General features: G+C 40.4%; 1 protein-coding gene across 1 annotated transcript in view; it reads left to right on the forward strand.

The window, feature by feature from the left end:
* Positions 1-18,213, forward strand: part of SYNE2 (spectrin repeat containing nuclear envelope protein 2) — a 158,916-nt gene that overhangs the window by 38,252 nt on the left and 102,451 nt on the right. Inside the window, exons 31-46 of the mRNA XM_053980791.1 lie at positions 627-785; positions 1,486-1,647; positions 3,930-4,031; positions 5,254-5,454; positions 6,403-6,568; positions 7,275-7,387; positions 8,161-8,363; positions 8,738-8,857; positions 8,966-9,254; positions 9,603-9,772; positions 11,118-11,427; positions 12,125-12,277; positions 13,111-13,470; positions 13,968-14,102; positions 15,057-15,218; positions 16,241-16,387. Of these exons, the coding sequence (XP_053836766.1) occupies positions 627-785; positions 1,486-1,647; positions 3,930-4,031; positions 5,254-5,454; positions 6,403-6,568; positions 7,275-7,387; positions 8,161-8,363; positions 8,738-8,857; positions 8,966-9,254; positions 9,603-9,772; positions 11,118-11,427; positions 12,125-12,277; positions 13,111-13,470; positions 13,968-14,102; positions 15,057-15,218; positions 16,241-16,387 (2,952 nt within the window). The remainder of the gene's footprint in view (positions 1-626; positions 786-1,485; positions 1,648-3,929; positions 4,032-5,253; positions 5,455-6,402; positions 6,569-7,274; positions 7,388-8,160; positions 8,364-8,737; positions 8,858-8,965; positions 9,255-9,602; positions 9,773-11,117; positions 11,428-12,124; positions 12,278-13,110; positions 13,471-13,967; positions 14,103-15,056; positions 15,219-16,240; positions 16,388-18,213) is intronic.

The following is an 18,213-nucleotide window of genomic DNA, read 5'->3' on the forward strand; positions in this document are numbered from 1 at the left end:
TAGAGGTCAGTGTTTCTTTTCCAGGAAGCTTCCATGTTGTTTGTAAACACTGACATTCCAATTTAAACACAAAGAAGCAGCTTGGTGTTAAATAGAAAATAGGAGAAAGAGACCTTTCAGTTTCTGGCAGTGACATATTTGACAGTGTCTGTGTTTAAGTAGGATTTAAGCTTTTTTTTGTAAATAGTTCAAAACCTGGGGATCAGAATGCAGTTTTAATAGTATCTCAGATCATTATCACACTCTGCATTGTTTATCTCTATAATCAAGGTTCTCTGTGTGGATGTACAGTCCCCTTGCATCCTGCACTTAGGACTTTAAAAGCAAACAGTGGTTTTGGCTCTCTTAGAAATAAATTATCCATATTCCCACTCAGCTGTTCTGCAGCCAATAACAGAATGATATGGATTTCTAAGAGGGAAATATTCCTGTCAGCATGGCAGGGATATGACAACACTAGGATGCATTCCTAGTCTCATCATATTATATAAAATAGATTATTTTATGTAATGCTGTTGTTTTTCTAAGAAAAAAAAAAAACAAACCAAATCAGTTAAAAAATATTTTGCTGAAGAAACAATCATAAGCAAATATGCTCACAAATATCCATGTGGTCTTTTTCACAGATTGAAGAGGCAAAAGAGGAATTTAATGATCATTCTGAAGATGTAGACAAAATAAATCAGATCTGCAAAAACCTGCAATTCCAGCTGAATAAAATGAGAAGCTTTGAGGAGCCTCCGTTCGAGAATGAGGCTAACATTATTGTGGACAGATGGCTGGATGTATGTAAAAAGTAAATTATCAGGGTGGTCTTATCTGTTATGCATTATAGTAATTGATTCTGATGTGGGTGTAATATTTCGAATAAATTAAGTACAATATGGCAGAGATTCTTAAGAGATAAATCCAAGTGTTTACCAGAGCAAAGCTTGCAGAGTATCTATGGATGTAACGTTTCTGATCTCTCAGGTAATTTATATTGTCAGTACTCTTTGGCAGTAAATAATTCTAGAAAATGCAGAAAAGGCAACATTTGTGCTTTCTGCATGAATCTGTAAGCTTCCATAACAACTTCTATGGATTTAGACTTGGGAGACAAATCTGGAAAATTACACTGCTGGTGCTTTTGGTGGGAAATGTTCGCCACTGTCGATCTAAGCAGTGCATCAATACCGAGATTAAATGGTATTTACTGGGAGTAGATAAACATTAATGAGCAAGGCTCCTTCCTAAACCTGCCTTAAAACTGGCAAGCTGCTGTTGTGATTGGTATGTTTGGTGACATGTGTGGCAGGGATTTAAGTATCTTCTCCATGACCAGTTCACTGTGAAGACACGAGATTTTTTTTTCCCCTTTGCCGCTCTTGTTTTTGTGGGTGGCTTCATCTTGCTCTGATTTTCTTGTGCTGCTTTTGCTCTTGGAATATAACTCAAAATTTTTTGAAATCTGTGTGTGTTTTCTGTTTATCAATCTAATGGTAGATCAATGAAAAGACCGAAAACTACTGTGATAATTTGGGAAGAGCTCAGGCTTTGTGGGACAAACTCCTGAGTTTATCTGGCACAATCGAAGCCTGGGCAAACGCAGAGCTCAAGAATGCAGAAGACCATTGCCTGACTGAGGAGGACCTCACTCAGTTGAAGGTAATTTAAATGGAATTTTTTTACCTTTTCTTTATACTACAGGGGTGTGGGCTTTGGGCTATAAACATACATGTTGCATAGAAATACCAGCAGAGGAAGTTGTAACATGTGCAGTTGTATCTGCATGGATGGTTGCACTAAGGGTGTTGCCTTTATTTGGGAATACAGCTCTTGGAAACTAATGCACAGATAGTGTATATGTGTATTAAATGGATTTTAGTCAATGCAACACTGCAAATGCTGTACAAAGATGGAGCAAAGAGAAGGCCTGCAAGGCTGTAGCCTGGAGTGCAGCAGTGCACAGAGAAGAAAGAGAAATAGGCTAATGATTAGTTTTCCAGGTAGAAGTGGCCTGTCAGTGAAGATGCTGGAGCCTCTGGGACAGCTGGGCAAAGCACAGCTCAAGGAGAGGTTTCAGAGGTGGTTTATTTTCCCCCTGTCCCGGTGTGTTCCTGACTGTGACTTTTTGCAGCCTCAACAGAGGGTGGCTGCTGAGCATCTCCAGGAGCTGCCCATGGGCAGGCAGCAGCAGAGCCTGGGCTGCCCATGCTCCTTTGGCACAGATTATAACCTTAATTCTTGGTGTCAGGGTGCAGCTGGGTGTAAATACACATGCATTAGGCCTGTGCCATTGAAAGCTTCATGTACAGGGGTGAATATTTTCATTTCTAACTTCAGGGCCACAATGGACCAGCTGTGCTGCTTCGTTGTGGTCATAACCAATGTCTACTAAGCAAAAATAATTTCCTGCTTGAAATTGAATGATTGAGACATAAATGCATTGCATATCCTCTTGTTTGAAAATTTGCAGGCAGTTTTTCCTCAGTGTTTACAAGCTACAAATGACCTGGTTTTTGTTATGGTTGTTTGCAGCTTTCCTCCTACTGTTAGCACTGCTCATTTGTTTTAGTTTGCAGAGAAGTGGAAAGTCAAGGTGCTCTTTGTGAATGGATCTGCACTAAGAAACAGTGGCATATCCACTGTGCAGCAGTGGCTATTTTGTAACATCATTGTTGTCTCTACCATTGAATTGTCAGGATTTTCCTGGAGTAGTTTCAGTTCTTGGAGGCTTCAGTAAAAAATGCAGCAGCTGGAAAAATGCATCTTTAGGGCCATTTTGTTACCTGGAAACCGCTCAAGTCCAGCGTGATGTGAACGCGCCCCCAGTGTGACTCTTCTCCTTAGAAAGGGCTGTGCTGGAGGTGGTTACAGTAAGGTTATTCTGCTGCTTTCTTGTGAGAGATAAGTCTCAAAAGAGGAGGGAGAAGAGGGTTCAGAGACACAGGACCATATTCCTCTGAGCAATTATTATAAAGTGGAATAGGAGAGAAAACTGAATTTTTGTAAAATGATTCCAAGTCCAGAGGGCATCAGGTTCATTTATCACTTTATTATTACTCTTTTTTTTGTTGATCCTGAAACATCTTTGCCCTGATGTTAATTCCAGAAAGACCCCCCACTGTTGCAATGTGTATCATGTTACACAGGGTTGAAACCCAGGGTCGTTTGTGAGCACTGGTGCATGTGTTTTCAGGGAGCCCGTCACGAAAGAGCAGAGCAGTGGATTACTGGACTGTGTATTTAAGGATAATTTTGGTATAAAAAATGTGAGAGAAGTTCTGCTTTCCCCTGTATCCTGTATGCAAATGCAAACTCTTTTAAGGGCTGCAGCACAAGAATGGGTTTTGATGATTGCTTGTGCAGAGACTACAAAAGGAAGGCTTTGTCCTCAGGGAGCTTGGAATATCGATTTGGGAATATGAGACAATGTCATTATCCTGTTCATAAGTTGAAACGGGCATTTTACCTTCACATTACTGACTTGTTTCAAAGTACTTTCAGATGAGTGGAGGTCTTTTCATATGCAAAGGATTTACACTGAAAAAGTGGTTACAGCCTGTGTTGTATTTTATCACTTCCACATCGATTTTTGACTTGAAGTCTATCACATCTGAGAAATATCCCTTTTAGTAGAAGCAGCAAGACATAAATGCAAAATTAAAATTATTTTCCTGCAAATTCACTTGAAGCAAAATAATTAAGATTCTTAAATATATGCTAGATTTGTATTATCAGCTGCTTTGCCTAAGAAACAGGGTGTTTCTGACTCGAATAAAAAAGATGCTTAATTGCAAAAATAAAAATCATGAAGTGAACAAATGGTGACATCTCTATCTACCAAAATGCATAATCAGAATATTTTAATAGAATTTTCTAACATAAACATAGAGATTTAATTTGGAGGGAAGCACAGTTACCAATGTGTTTTTTCCACCTTTTAGGCATGCTTACGGGTCCAAGAGCAGAAACTCCAAAAATTCGACAGCACGGTGGCTGAGATAGAAGAACTTCTGAATAGTAATGAACCTCCATTGGAGCTACAGGTACAGAGAAGCTTTGACAGCTGATACACCAGTACTCCTTACTATAGCCCTGCTTCTAGCATTGCCTTTGTCACAATCAGTTACTGGTTTTACTTATATCTGCTCAAGGAGAGTTGGAGGCATTTTGTTGCCAGTGAGGTATTTCATTTGTTGTATCTCTCAGGCTGTTAAACGTTGATAGAACCAAACCTGTCATTTTAAACACAAAGGTCTTTCTTACTTCTGTGCCTTTTTAGCCTTTGGGCCTGCCCAAAGAGGCTGCTGTCAGTGATATCTGGTGTTTAGCTGTTGGTCAACAACAGGGCACAATGGACCTCGTCACCCCTTTGGGGATCCCAGGAACTCAGCTTTACTGACTGTCCATTTCAAACTCTACCTTTGCCTGGATAATGTAGCTTGGTAATGTGGAGTTTCTTGCACAGAGTGATGTTTTCCTTTGGGGTATCACAAGGAAAACTTCATCTTTCTGTGTTAGCTTCGCACAGCAAAGAACAAATTCTCATTTAAGACCGTGTTAGCTTCCCTTGCTCCTGAAGCAGTTTTGTAATCACCCTTTCAACGTGTCTGTCAGATGCACCTTGAGCTTGACCCTGTTTAGCTATTTCTGTGTTTATCCTCAGCAGGCAGTGAACTCTGAGGAGTTTCACTGGGTAAGTTGATCTAAGGAGCTTAGGGAAGGACTCGGCAACCTTGTGCTGTGCGTGCTGCGCTCCGAGTCCCTGGGGTGGTGTTCCCACGTGATCCCAGCTGCTGCCTCATGCAAGTCAAGGATGAGCTTCAGGACCTGTTGCTTCTTAGTGAATAGTCTTGAGCCAGAGCTCCCAGCCTCTCTGCTGGCCTTTTTTTGGGTCATTGTGGGGAATTTCCCCCAGTGGAATCACTGCAGGGGCATGTGTTACAGAGAGAGCTGCAGCCCTCTTTTTCATGGCAGCTGAAGCTCCTTTATCCAGCTCAGAGTAGGCACTGGAGAGATTGAGGAATAAAATAAAACAGCACCAGTAAAACTGCTAATAAAGATGAGCTGAGATCACTCCTCCTCAGAAAAGCAGTACTTAGACATTTTTCAGTTTCTGGAGTGGGAGGGAAACGAATCAAAACAAACTGTAATTGAAACATCTGTACTTCAGACCACTTAATTTCTTTTTATGTCTGTCATAAATTTTTGTAATATTCTGGGAAATCAATCCATTATAATTGATGTGTGTTTATTTCCAATTTTAAGGTCATCAGATCATCTGTTGTGCAGAAAATGGAGCTGATAAAAGAGCTCTTGTCAGCCAAGCAAGGCACCAGTGAACTCACTGTGAATACAGCAGAGCTGAAAGGAGACCTTGATCTGGCCAAGACACAGATTGGAATGACTGAATCACTTCTCAAAGCCTTATCTCCTTCAGACACCTTAGAGATCTTTACTAAACTAGAGGTAGCATGCCACAGATTGTTTATATTTTATACATTTGTTCATAATTTCTCTCTTGGTCAAGTGTTCGTAAGTGTTCATCCTGTGTAAATTGTAGACTGCTGGAATAATTCAAGTGAAGAGCCTGCCTTGAATATTTCCTTAAGCTGCCAGAAACATGGAAGAAAAGCCTCTTTTTCCTGGAATAATCAGATATATTTAACCCTTGCAGCTGTTGGAAATTGTTAATCCAGGCACAACAGCAATATTGCCACCCAGGATATGTTCAGGCAGTAGTGCTTGTTTGGATTGTCTGTTTTTCAAGACTGGGTAAGACACAGAGGATGCCTTTGTGCCACCTGAGCCTGGCTGCAAGGGGAGCTCCCAGTAGACAATTTCAGCCCAATATTTGCTGAAACTCGAGCTTGGAGGCTGAGGCTGGCAAGATTGAAAACTCCTGTGGAGCAGTGAGTGGATTATGTGCATTGTGGGTGTCAGGTCTCTAGTGTTTGGGGCAGTGAAATCACAGCCTTTGGAGGAAAGTCAGAGTTTTTAATTAATTCTCTAGCTCCCTCTAAGTCACCTTTCAGCCCACGGGGTCTTGACACACAGAATAAGGAATTTAGGGAGTGGAATAATGCCTATGGCAGCTGAGGCATTATAGTTTGTAAGTATTATATGCTCTGGAACATAAAATGGCAGTATTCACATATTTATTCTGTGGGGTTGTTTGTGCATACAGGTGTACACACACTGCTCAAGGAGAGTTTAGTGCTTATACCTACCTACTGATGGCCTTGTTAAATGCCAACATAATTTAAGAAATTATTTTTACACACAGGAAGGGCTAAACCCTTTTGTAAAACTCTAGCTTGTACTAAAGCAGCTCTGTACAGTGAACTTCTGCTTGGCCTTCAAAACTTACTTTTTAAAACTTCTCCTGCTTTGTTGTTTGGGTTTTTTTAACCTTAGGAGATACACCAGAAAATTCTGCAACAAGAGCACCTTGTGGCATTACTCCAGGAAGAGACAGATTGTCCTGATGTGGATGAATTAAATAAGCAGCTTAAATGTGTCACTGATTTATTCAATAGCAAGAAACATGTGCTTCAAGATCACTTTATGGGTGTTTTGAATCGTAAGTGAACACATTCCAATTATTTACTTTTATAGGTTTGACCACCACAATGACTTAAAGGTTGTGCAATTAATTGGTTAGGTGTCTGAAACTGCTTTCATATCCCAAACTGCCTCAGGGTTCTGAGCAAGATAAAGATTTGCAGAAAAAAGGATTTTGATCCCCGAAAAACACTCAGTCTGAATCAAAGTATTTGGTTTCTCATTTTTACATTAAAAAAAATAGATAAAAAAAGTGCAAAGCATAATGCAGGAACAAAGGTCAGAGTATTTAATTTAAAAATACAGAAATCCAATGTTTTAATTTTTTCCAGTTTTTTATTTAAAAATAGTTACAAGAATAAATGGTGTTATTACTCTTTGCTTCGAGCAGACACAGGATTATACAGGTGGGAAATTTGGCCCAAAGATAGTCTAATATCTTCAAATGTTTTTTAAATTGTATTAATCTGTGTGGAAATGAGAAGTTTCCACTAGGCTATTCCAGGTCTTGTTTACCCAAACTGCTGTGTGTGTTAGCTAATGTTAGCTAAAAAAAATAAGAGCTGCAGCATTTTCAGTCACATGTTCTGTAGTAAAAAGCAACCTTTGACAGTAGCACTGATCAATGTAATTGTAAATTGTCTGAAATCTTCATGTTAAACAGGATTTTCTTCTACAGAATGCAATTAATGAAAAAAAATTGGAATGTACCTTTTTTTTTTCAGGTCAGTGCAAGAATTTTAATGACTGGTTCAGCAGCACTCAGCTGTCTCTGAAGGACTGCTTTGAGCCCTCAGAAACAAAATCCATACTGGAAGAAAGACTACAGAGGCTAAAGGTAAAGTATTAAAATACTGTAATTTCTAAAGCTGATTGTTCTTGAAGTGTTGCTCTTTTCACCTAAGAGGCTATTCTTGGGACTGAATTCAGCTGCAGTGGTTTTGTAACTGGAGGCTGGAAGAACATCTCGTGTAACTTAGAGCATGAGGAAAATAAGGGCAATGAAAATAAAACTTAATTGAAATGAAGTGTCAGTGTTCAGACAACTTGGGCAAGTGAGAGGCAGGACAGTAGTTGATGAAGTTCAGTGGACCTTGACCAAGTACTTCAGTGTGCAAGGCTGCAGAAAGTCAAATATATAGAGAGTAGCATGAAATTCTGACCCCCAATGGACTCAAATGTGAAAAAAGTTGCATATAATTTGTTGTAGCAAGATTTTCTCTCCAAATCAGACAAAATGAACAGAAAACAGATGGAAAAGCCACAACATCTGCAAGAAGCAATCACAGTTAAGCAGCAGAAGGAGATAGAGTGATGTCAGTGCTAGATTTGGATGCTGCTTGCCTGTTTCTGTGTGTACCAGTACTGTAGAGAAGAGAAAACGAGTCATCAATTCCACTTTCTCCTTATTTTACAAACAGCAACTTCTCCATTTGCATGTGCAATAGTCAGCAAACTGTGAATTAACATAAATTCTTTTTCAGGAACTGAAATTGCTGGGAAAAAAACGCTGGTGGAGATATAACAGGAGCTGAAAACTCTTGTAACATAAATATCTATTACACCACGGCAAATCTGACAAATGGGTCTTGTGTTTGTGTGCTTTTCCAGCACTTCCTGACATCTGAAGGCAGAGATAGAGACATCCAAGAGGTGAAAGCTTTACTGAATAAAGTGAAGCCTTACTTGCCCAAAGCAAGCATTAACCACCTCAACAGTCGTGTGAGAGATCAGGAGGCAGAGCTGCAGAGGTTGATCTCCAAATGTCAGAAACGGGAAAAGGAGCTTGGTGCCTCTCTCCAGCAGCTCAGTAGGTAGGGAGCTAATCTTGTGTCTGACATTTTAATCACAAGTGGTATCAGATGATTCATTATTAAACAGCCATAGGGAATGGCAAGCAACCCTGTTTTTACAAGAGATGGTATTTTAATCAAATGTATTTTAATCAGATGTTTTGTTGTATGTTCCATATGGGTTGTTTTTTCAGTTTTATAGCAGACCTGTCTGGAAACTATGGACAATTTCAGTGACATGAACAGAGATAGTTAAAGTTAGGCTTATGTTTAAAATTTTGCTTGATCAGACACTATATTAATGGTATTTTTTTCAGCAAAACACTGCTACCAGTAAGTTTTAGCCATGTGATGCCTCTTATTTTGACCTGAGTCTCTATTTGTACCTCCTTTAGCCTTGAAGAAAGCAGCATGGCCTTGGAAGAATGGCTCTCTGCTCAGGAGAAAAAAGTAGAAGAGATTAATAAAGATGATACAGAACTTGAAGATGTCTATAAAACACTATTAATGCAGAGGTATTGGGTTTTTTGGTCTCTTTCGAAGAACTGTCTTCTAAACAAGATTGTTCCATGTTGTTACAGCAAACAGATGTTGATTTTTTTTGTTTGTTTGTTATTTCTCAGGAAACCATTTGACTCCCTGGCTCAGCTATCAAATACCTTGGGGGAGGCTGGGCTGACAGAATATGAAACCCTTTCAGAAGCCAGTAACCTTATTAGCAGGTACCATGCACTGATAACACGTGTCAGTGAAATGGCAGGGAATACTGAGAGACTTCCAGTGGAAGGACAACATTTTGAAGACCTTGCCCAGGATGTTTCTTGCTGGATCAAAAAGCTTGAGGAGGCTCTTAATAAAATGAGGTCACAAGGAAGTGAGTTGCCATCAGATGAAAGGATTAATCAGATAAAGGTATTGTGTTAAATATATTCCTTTTTCACCTTCCACCTCAAGCTAATGCATGATGAATCAGTACCTCCTGAAAGATACTGTCACTGCTCATGGCCTCTAGTTTTGTCATTTGAGCATTTTTTCAATCTGTCAGCACAATATGGATCTTCTTTGTAGAGAATAATGAATAAATCCGTTTAATTGTCCCAGACTTTGAAAATTAGATGATCTGTTTATGTGTCAGCTATGTAACATTAGAAGAAGACTTGAAGAGCAGTGTGAAAATTATGAAAAAATAATGGTAGTACCTTTTATTTTGTAACCAAAAATAATTGTATATGCACTGCTTCTGCTTCTTGTTTAATACAGGCAATCACAAGTCTCAGAGAAGAAGGAGAGGCCAAAATACAGAGCATGGTGGCTCTAGGAGACACTGTATTGAAAAATGAGAAAAATAAGAAGCCAGAGGTTCAGCAAACTATTTCTGAGCTCCAGAAAAAGTGGGAAAACATCTGTCAGCTGGCCACTGAATATAGCAGGTAATGTGGAATTTGCCAAGATGCAGTGGAGATCACTTACTGCTGTATTGACTTCTTTCTCTTCTTCCTGCATCCGTTCCATCAATTTTCTGTTCTTTGAGAGCAGAACGAGATACAACTGTTTCTGTAGGTATTTCTGCAGAGTTGTGGAGGGGCAGGTCACAGTTTGGCCTGAATGGTCAGGGGGGAATAGCCAGAGATACTTTCTGGTATGGCCATGAACAACCAGAGAATCTTCTGTTTCCTCCTGTTCTTATTGAGCTCTCAGTAAAACCAGCACAAGAGGCGCTCGGGAAGATGGAGCGTTGGCTGTGTTGGATCCAGCACAGCAGGATGCAGAGCTATTCACACTGTTAAAGACAGGAGAGGAGGTGCTCTGCATGCCTGAAGAGATGCTCAGGACCTTGTAGGATCAGGCTTGTGAACAGCAGATGCACCACAGGAACAACAGCAGTGAGGAGCTGTTACAGGGAACTTGATGCAGGAGCTCTTCACATATGTGAGGCTGTGCTTTGTCTATTTGCCAAAAAATATGAATCTTGAGGGGCAGAACCCAAAACAATGAAACTTTGCTTTTGTCCTCGATTATCCTGCTGTACTTTACAGAATTGTATCCAGACTGTTTATTTGGATTTGTTTGCGTGGGATCTTATTTTTCAATATTGGCATTTAAGTTCCATCTGGAGGATATCTGAGCTCCATCACTAAATGTGAGCATACAAATGTTACTTCTGTCTCATGGCATACTTCCTGTGGACAAATGCAACCTGTTCACCTGCAGCAGATCAGCATGCATGCTTATAAAGCACACAAAGAGAAATCCAATGTAAAGGTCAGGCAAATAATCACTGGATTGTACTAACATACCCCATATTGTATGTGCTGGTTTTGTTGTCTGTATCTCTAAAACGCTCCCCTGCCCAACTGAATGTGATGTGTTTTTTCTACAGAACATTCCCTTTCAGGAGGCTGTCATGGGAAGTCAAGGAAAGCAGATTCATAATCATATTGTAGTTTTTTAAACAGAATTTCTGCTGCAATGAAGAGCAGAAGAATACAGAGCACGAGCATCACATCTCAGATGCTAGAAACTGTGGGTTTATAGGTTAAGGTTTAAGAGAGTTAGTTATTTGTCCTGCGTTTAAATCCGGTTTATCTGCAATAACTTCAGTGTTTTTCATCACCTTGAAAATTGCAGTCTGATCAGTAATTTAAAATCTGGGGAAGAAGGTATTCAGTACACTCAAGTTCATTCTAATGGTTGACTTGTTCACACTTTGACATTTTCTAGGTAATCAATACTTTTGTTTTTTTAACACTATTAAACACAGCATTTTTTTCTTAGCCCTCAAGAGCAACTTCAGTGCAACAGGGAGCAATATGAGCAAAGCAAAGAAGATCTCAAACAGGCTCTAATGGAACTGGAGAAACAGCAACAGGAGATTTTTGCCCTTCAGCCTGGTTTGGAGGAGAAGCAAGCTCAGCTGGCAAACTATGCTGACCTCCTGCAGAAAACAGAAGCCTTGACTTCCCAGTTCAGCAAATTGAAGAGCCAGAAAGAGCATCTCCAGGGCCACACTGTCGATCCCTGCTTCACAGAGGCAGAGTGGTCGGAATTAAAGCACCAACATGAAAATCTGCTCAGCCAGCTCCAGGTTGGGACCTCACTCTTTCCTTTCCTGGTGGTTGCAGTTCTCACTGTTCAGCTGTGGTGCCATTCAGGTGGGAAGATTTTGGGTAAAGCTGGGAGTGGAGGAAGTTCCTCTGAAAAAGGGCAGGGAGTATCTCCCTCTCTCTCTCTCTCTCTCTCTCTCTCTGAGGGATAAATACTGAAACAAATGAGACCAAAGTAAATGTGAAGAACATTTTGCACCTGTATAAACAGATTTGGATAGCTATAATATGAAGCATTTGCTCTTACATTCTTCAAGCCACAGTAGCTTTTCTTCCTTTTGGAAGGATGAATTTGGAAAACATCTGAAAGATTCTTTTCCAGCATCTTGCTTGTTCTTGGTTTCACCTAATGTAGTACAAATTGCACTTGTACCGTGTGGCATTCTATCTCTAATGTTTCATTCATTTTAAGAGAAAACATCCTTTTTACAAGTACATTTCCAACCCTTCTGCTTCCTGCTATTCATAAAAAGTTTGTTCATGATGGAGTCCATGATGTGCTGGGAAGAGAGCAAGTTGGTTTTGTGTTTAACCTGTGGTTAGCCAGATATTTTATGGGAAACAAGCAAGTTTGTTGTGCTGATCAGGTCCTGGAAAAGCTGTAACCGTCTGTGGATGATTGTTTGAGATAATGGTGGACTAATCCTAGAAACTCCTTGTTTCTAGACCATCATGCAGACATTGGAAAGCCCTGCTCAAGAGCACCAGCAGGTTCAGGATGTGGCAACAGGCCTGAGCACTGAGCTGAAAACTGTCTCTGAGAAGCTTGCTGAGTGTGATGGTCCAGCAATGGAAGAGCCATCAGCTGAGCAAAATCAGTTGAAATCACAGGTATGTTGCAGTTTCTGCATCATGGAGCCCATCACATTTGGGAAAGAGAACTGCTCATGGTGTCAAACCAAAAAGCTATGAAATCTTTCTGAAATAAAAAGTATATAATGTTCATTTATCGAGATAATTGTAGGACTCAAACCACTCATAATGCACTGGGGGGGGACCTTTACTATTGGCTGAACTGAAGGTTCAAGCATGCAGTTGGGTTGGTTAGGATTTTTTGGTTTTTTCCTCTCGGGTCATAATGAGGAAAGAGATTATTAAATTTGGTATTAGTATGTGTCTTTAATTTAGCCAGTGTGAAAAATTAAAAAAAAAAGTCAGTGAGCCAAGTTCATTTTTAAGAAGTGTCCTTCATGCATAACTAGGCATTCTTTTGCTCCTTGACAGAGTGGAAATCAGTCTTGTAGCTGTGAGCCTAGAGAGCTGCTGTAAGCTGAAATCATAGCTCAGATATGGATCACTGCAATTCCCTGTCCTTCAGAACTTGCTATACCTCTAAGAAGGAAAAAGGAATAGGAGAGGAGGCAAGGGGGGGTATTACCTGTCCAGAACTTGGAAGGATCATCATGTACCACCCTGAATGCTGTGGGATTATTTTATCACTGTAATGCTTTTAGCTTCAGGTGTTCTCTGTGCATAAAAAATGGCTGATGAAATTATTGGCTTAGTAATTGACTTTCTGCAGCAAATAGGTCTGCATGTACCTTTCAACACGATTTGTTGTTCAAAACAAGTGTTTATGATTTTAGAGGTTGACTTTAGATCTTAACATTTGGTGTATTGAGTGAAGATACTTTTCAAATTAAATGTTTTCTTCGTGTTCAAAGGAACAACAGGGACCTCTTAGCCGATGTGAAGACATGGTAAAGAAAAGTTTGGTTTTAGCAGAAACTGTTAAACAAAACACCTCTTCACCAGAACAGGAGTTTATTAAGGATGAGATGGAAACACTTCAGAGTGAGCACAAAGAAAGACTGGAAGAAAGACTTGAAAATGTCAAGAAAAAGAAGGAAAACATTTTCAGTGAAGCCCTTGAGTTAAAAGATGAGTTTGGTGATGAAATCCAAAAGGAAGATAAGGCAGATACAATGCTGAAGAGAGAGACACAGATCACTTCTGATACTCGAATCTCTGCAGAGGAGACCCCCACAGCAGTGGGGCTGAAGGAGCCTTTGGAAATGAGTGATGTGAGTTTATTTGTTGACAGTAACAACAATGGAAAGCTGGCTAAAGAGACATCTCAAATGTCTTTTGTGTACTGCATCCTTAATTTCACTGAAATTAAGCCTCCTGTAAATACAAGTGTGTAAATAAAGAAATTGAAGGAACTCTCATAACTTTTTGTGGCAAGTCTGTAACAAGCCAATAACGTATGTAAAACAGCAATTTGCCTTTTAAATGCAATTCTATTTAAATGCATGTCACTTTCTCTTGCTACTTACTAGACCAAGTATCGTCAGCCAGGACACAGAGAGAAGTTGTAGAGATGGGAAAATTGCAGATGAACCTCTGCCTAAGAGCTTTGAGAGCTTCTCTTAAACCAGAGAGGCTTGTTTAGAACTGCAGCATAGTGTTTGTCCTGTTTGTTTTCAGAGAGAATAATTTTTACCATTCAGAGATTCGATGTTAAAATACAATGTTTATGGTAACACAAGCAGATTTTCTTTTCTATCGTTTCTCTTAGGGTCAAGATGTAAATGGAAACATGTCTGAGAAAGAGAGGCAGAATGCTCCAGTTTTGGAGGAAAGCAGTGTACTGTCAGAGAGCCCATTACAGAATACCCATCACAGCAGGGACAGATTGGGGCAGGCTGTTCAGGTACCTGACAAATGTGTTTTAATATAAGTCTGTGTATATGTCTGTGTGTGTGTTCATTAGAAATCCATATGTAATTCCTTAAAATTTCTTGGCTTATGGAGGCATGTTTTCCTTAGCTGATGAAAGGAATGATAAATTGTTTTCTCCAAATCATCCCCTCAGCCTTGCTTATGTGAAGAGTGCAGGAGATCAAAGTGATGGTCTCTGCAAACCCCCAGGGCTTGGACCCACTTTGTCCATGATTCAAAATCCATCACCTACCTGTGATTTCATAAAATCCATCACGAAATGCTTTGGGTTGGAAAGGATGTTAAAGTTCATCTAGTTCCAACACCCTGGCATGGGCAGGCACATCTTCCACTAGACCAGATTGCTCAAAGCCCCATCCAGCTTGGCTTTGAACACTCCCAGGAATGAGGAATTTAAGAGGTTTCATCACTGCAGGTAATGAGAGGTCACTAACCTGGAACTACTGATTTTTTTGGGACCTCAGGACATTGACAGTGTAAATTACTTGTAAATGTGTAAATGTAAATGTGTGCAAAGCTAAGGGAATGATTTGGAGTACTCCCTATTGACCTGACCATGGAGAGATGACTATCAAGATATGACAGTGGAAACTGTCCATACTGGGATTTCTGGAAAAAGTTGCAAGATCAACAGTTACCAAATGTGTCTAATCTGAAACTTCTTGAACCATATTAACAATCATGTGAGCACTTATTCCTGTTTACCCTGTCCAGAAACTGTTTTCAGAGTGGTTAAGATCCCAATATGGCAAATTGATCTGAGCAGGGGCTTCCAGCTCTCTGGGTCTGGGTTGCCTCAGCCTTTTCCTTCATTTATTAAGCTAAACTGAAGATAGAGTAGACAGATTGTGGAGTGGGAAGTTTCTTAGCAAATTTTGTACTCTGACTTTCACTGACTGTAAACATTTTGCATTTTTCAAATCAGGGGGAGACTGATAAGGAGAACCCAGATATGGACAGACCTGACAGGTTCCAGGAGGATGTTCTGGACAGTGCAGTTCTGGGTGGTGAAGCAGATCTGGAAAGACATCAGGATGGTGTTGGTATTGAAGGTGATGAATCTAGGGAAAAAACCCATCCAGCACAGGTAACTGGACATGAGATTACACCAGGGGGGTCAAATTTGAGGGTGTTTGTATCCAATTGCAGTAAAGATGATACTACTAAGAAATTAGTAAGAAAAGCCTCAATTTCATACTGAGCTACTTTAGTCTGAGGTGATACTTAGTATATGGTAACTCACTTAATTCTTTCCTGTACATTCAAAGTTAGTATAGTGGGAGGATTTTTTCTTTAGTGGTTAGCTGAGGGTCATTCCAAAGGATATTGCATTCCAAGTCACCTGGATGTATTGTGAAATCTACTGACCATTTTGCTTGAATACTGTTGTTGTGCTCGACTTGCTTTCTAGATTTCTTATTTACATATTTACTTTGCATGTGTGAGGCTGCATTTGAGATGCTGTGCCTTGCGTGGTGCACCCTGGTACAAGGGGAATTTTGACGCCCAGAGCAGTGTTTAGGAGCTGGAGCCATAATCAGTGGGAAGAGGCCCAATTCCTGTTGGAGATGAAAAGGCTGACAGGGGTGTTGTTGTTCTCATCCCCTCCCTGAAGAGGGGAGGTGTTATAGAGCCAGACTCTTCTCAGAATTTCAGTTTTAGCAAGCTCTGTGAGATACTGAAACCTCCATCCAGCAAATCTCCATGTTGTCCACAGGACTATCCTGCCTGGGTTTCTAACTAGACACTGTCTACAGTGCAAGTCCTCAGGAAAAAAACTAAACCTTTAAAAAATGCATTCAAGACTGTGTCCAGGAGCACATAATTCAAGGTCCCTGCTTAGAATAATGAAATATGAACAGTGTCAGTCAGAGCACTTGCAATTTAGTCTAAAAATTTTTAACAAAATTACAGCACGGCTTCTTGTAAGTGGTTTCCTTTGCAATAACCTTGCTCACAGTATATTATGAGGTGTAATTATGGTTTTCCTCATCTACCTGTAATTATGGGCTTCATAACTTTCTCATCTCAAGCACTGTAATTACTACTCGACAGGTTTGATTAGAGCTTTTTGATTACTGGTTTCTTTTGTTTTTCTTACACCAAAAGGAGGAACCTAGTGATGTTGAGAATCAGTCATCTAGAGAAGATGGTGGGCAGGTTCACCAGAAGCTGTGCCAGAAAGGTCAAGTCCTGGAATCTGCAGCAGCTGAGAAAGATGGTCTGGGATTGAATCCCCCAGTTCCTGCACATGAGGTAACCCACAGTCTGTTATTTCAAGTGAAATGTGCCAGTTATTCCATTTTTGTTTCCATGTGGGCTTCAGCTGAAGTTGTTTTAAAAGAAGAGACAATTACTCACATCAAAATCAAGACCATTGCATATAGATTTTATTTATGTCCATGATAGTTTTGAACTTCGTCCAGAGTGCTTGCCACGTCATAATTCTCTGTAGATCTGTTCAAAAGAGAGTTCACCCTAGTTTTTAGAGCCATCATAGTCAGTCTTTATGATATTTAGAGTTTCCCTTCGAACTGTTAATCAACACAAACTTCTTTCTATGTTATTATGTTATTACAGTCAGTTCTGATAGCTTTGCCATCGTAAGGAAGTCAGGCCAGAGAACTGAAATTCAAGGGTGATTCAGCATAAGAAAATAAATGAAATAAAGTAGCGAAAGGAGAAGGAATTCAAGTTGAATTAATGACAGGTTGCATTACTGAATGACTTTACTAAGTCTACTCTTCTTTAAGAGTAAAGGAGTTACATCACAAGTGCCCTGTGACTGCTGATCTTGGACACCACATCCTTAGTTTGAAGGTAGGGCTCTATCTAATCTTCCTGGTGAATCTATAGGCAGGTCCACAGCTGGCCTGTCCATGGGCAGGTCTTACCTGGCACTTGCACATCTGCAAAATCTCCCAAGGGTCTTGGGACTGAAGAAGTCCCTGCTGATTGGAAGCTAACGGTGTTATTTCGATTTACAAAAAGGGTGTGAGGGAAGATCCAGTAAACTACAGACTTGTTAGACTAACCTCAGTTCCTGGGAAAATTATGGAGGTCATGCTGGGTACTACTGAAAAGCATTTAAGGAACAATGCAATCACCATAGAGTCACTTAGGTGATTCTAAGACCATCAAGTCCAACCATTTACCCAGCACCAAGCTCACCACTAAACCGTGTCCCCAAGTGCCACAGGGACACGTCTTTTAACTCCCCCCAGGGATGGAGACCCACCACTGCCCTGGGCAGCCTGTTCCAGTGCCTGACCACCCTTTCAGTGAAGGAATCTTTCCTAAAATCCACTCTAAACCTCCACTGGCACAGCTTGAGGCCATTTCTTCCTCTCCTGTCGCTTGTTACCCGGGAAAAGGGACCAACTCCACCTGGCTACAGCCTCCTGTCAGGGAGTTGTAAAGAGTGATAACGTCTCCTCTGAGCCTCCTTTTATCCAGGCTTGTGCTCCAGACCCTTCCCCAGCTCCACTGCCCTTCTCTGGACACACTCCAGCACATCAAGGTCTTTCATGTAGGGAGGGGCCAGAACTGGACACAGAATTTGAGGTGCAGCCTCCCCTGTCTGTATCCATGGAGGCAATGCCACAGTGTGCAATGAGAACATCACACAAACAAGGAGAACAAATACACAGCAAGGTTTTTCTGAAAGTCAGGACACTTCTCTGTGTCTTTTGATGTCTTGATATTTCAATCTGGTTAAGTGGATTTCCTCCTTTCTGTGTGATAGCTTAGCTGAGTTTTAATGCTTACTTCAGTTCTGTGGCACTCCAAAGTCTCTTGAGATTAAATCTTATGTCTGAATTGATACAACTGTTATGGTTATGTACACAGAGAAATTGAAAAGTTCTCCAACTGACTACTTCATGAGTGGCCTCTTCAGTTTTGACTGAAAACCAAGAGTTCAAATAAAGAGAACTGTTGTTTTCTGATAATGTGTACTATGTGCTGTATGTTTCCCACACTTGAAAGCAGGTATATTTTGCATAGCTCATGACCCACAAAAGGACAGATGACAGTGCCAGCTTACAGTGATAGCTGGCTGCTTCTAGTAAAACAGTGTCTGA

Source organism: Vidua macroura, chromosome 6 (genome assembly GCF_024509145.1).
Source record: "Vidua macroura isolate BioBank_ID:100142 chromosome 6, ASM2450914v1, whole genome shotgun sequence".
NCBI lineage: Eukaryota > Metazoa > Chordata > Aves > Passeriformes > Viduidae > Vidua > Vidua macroura.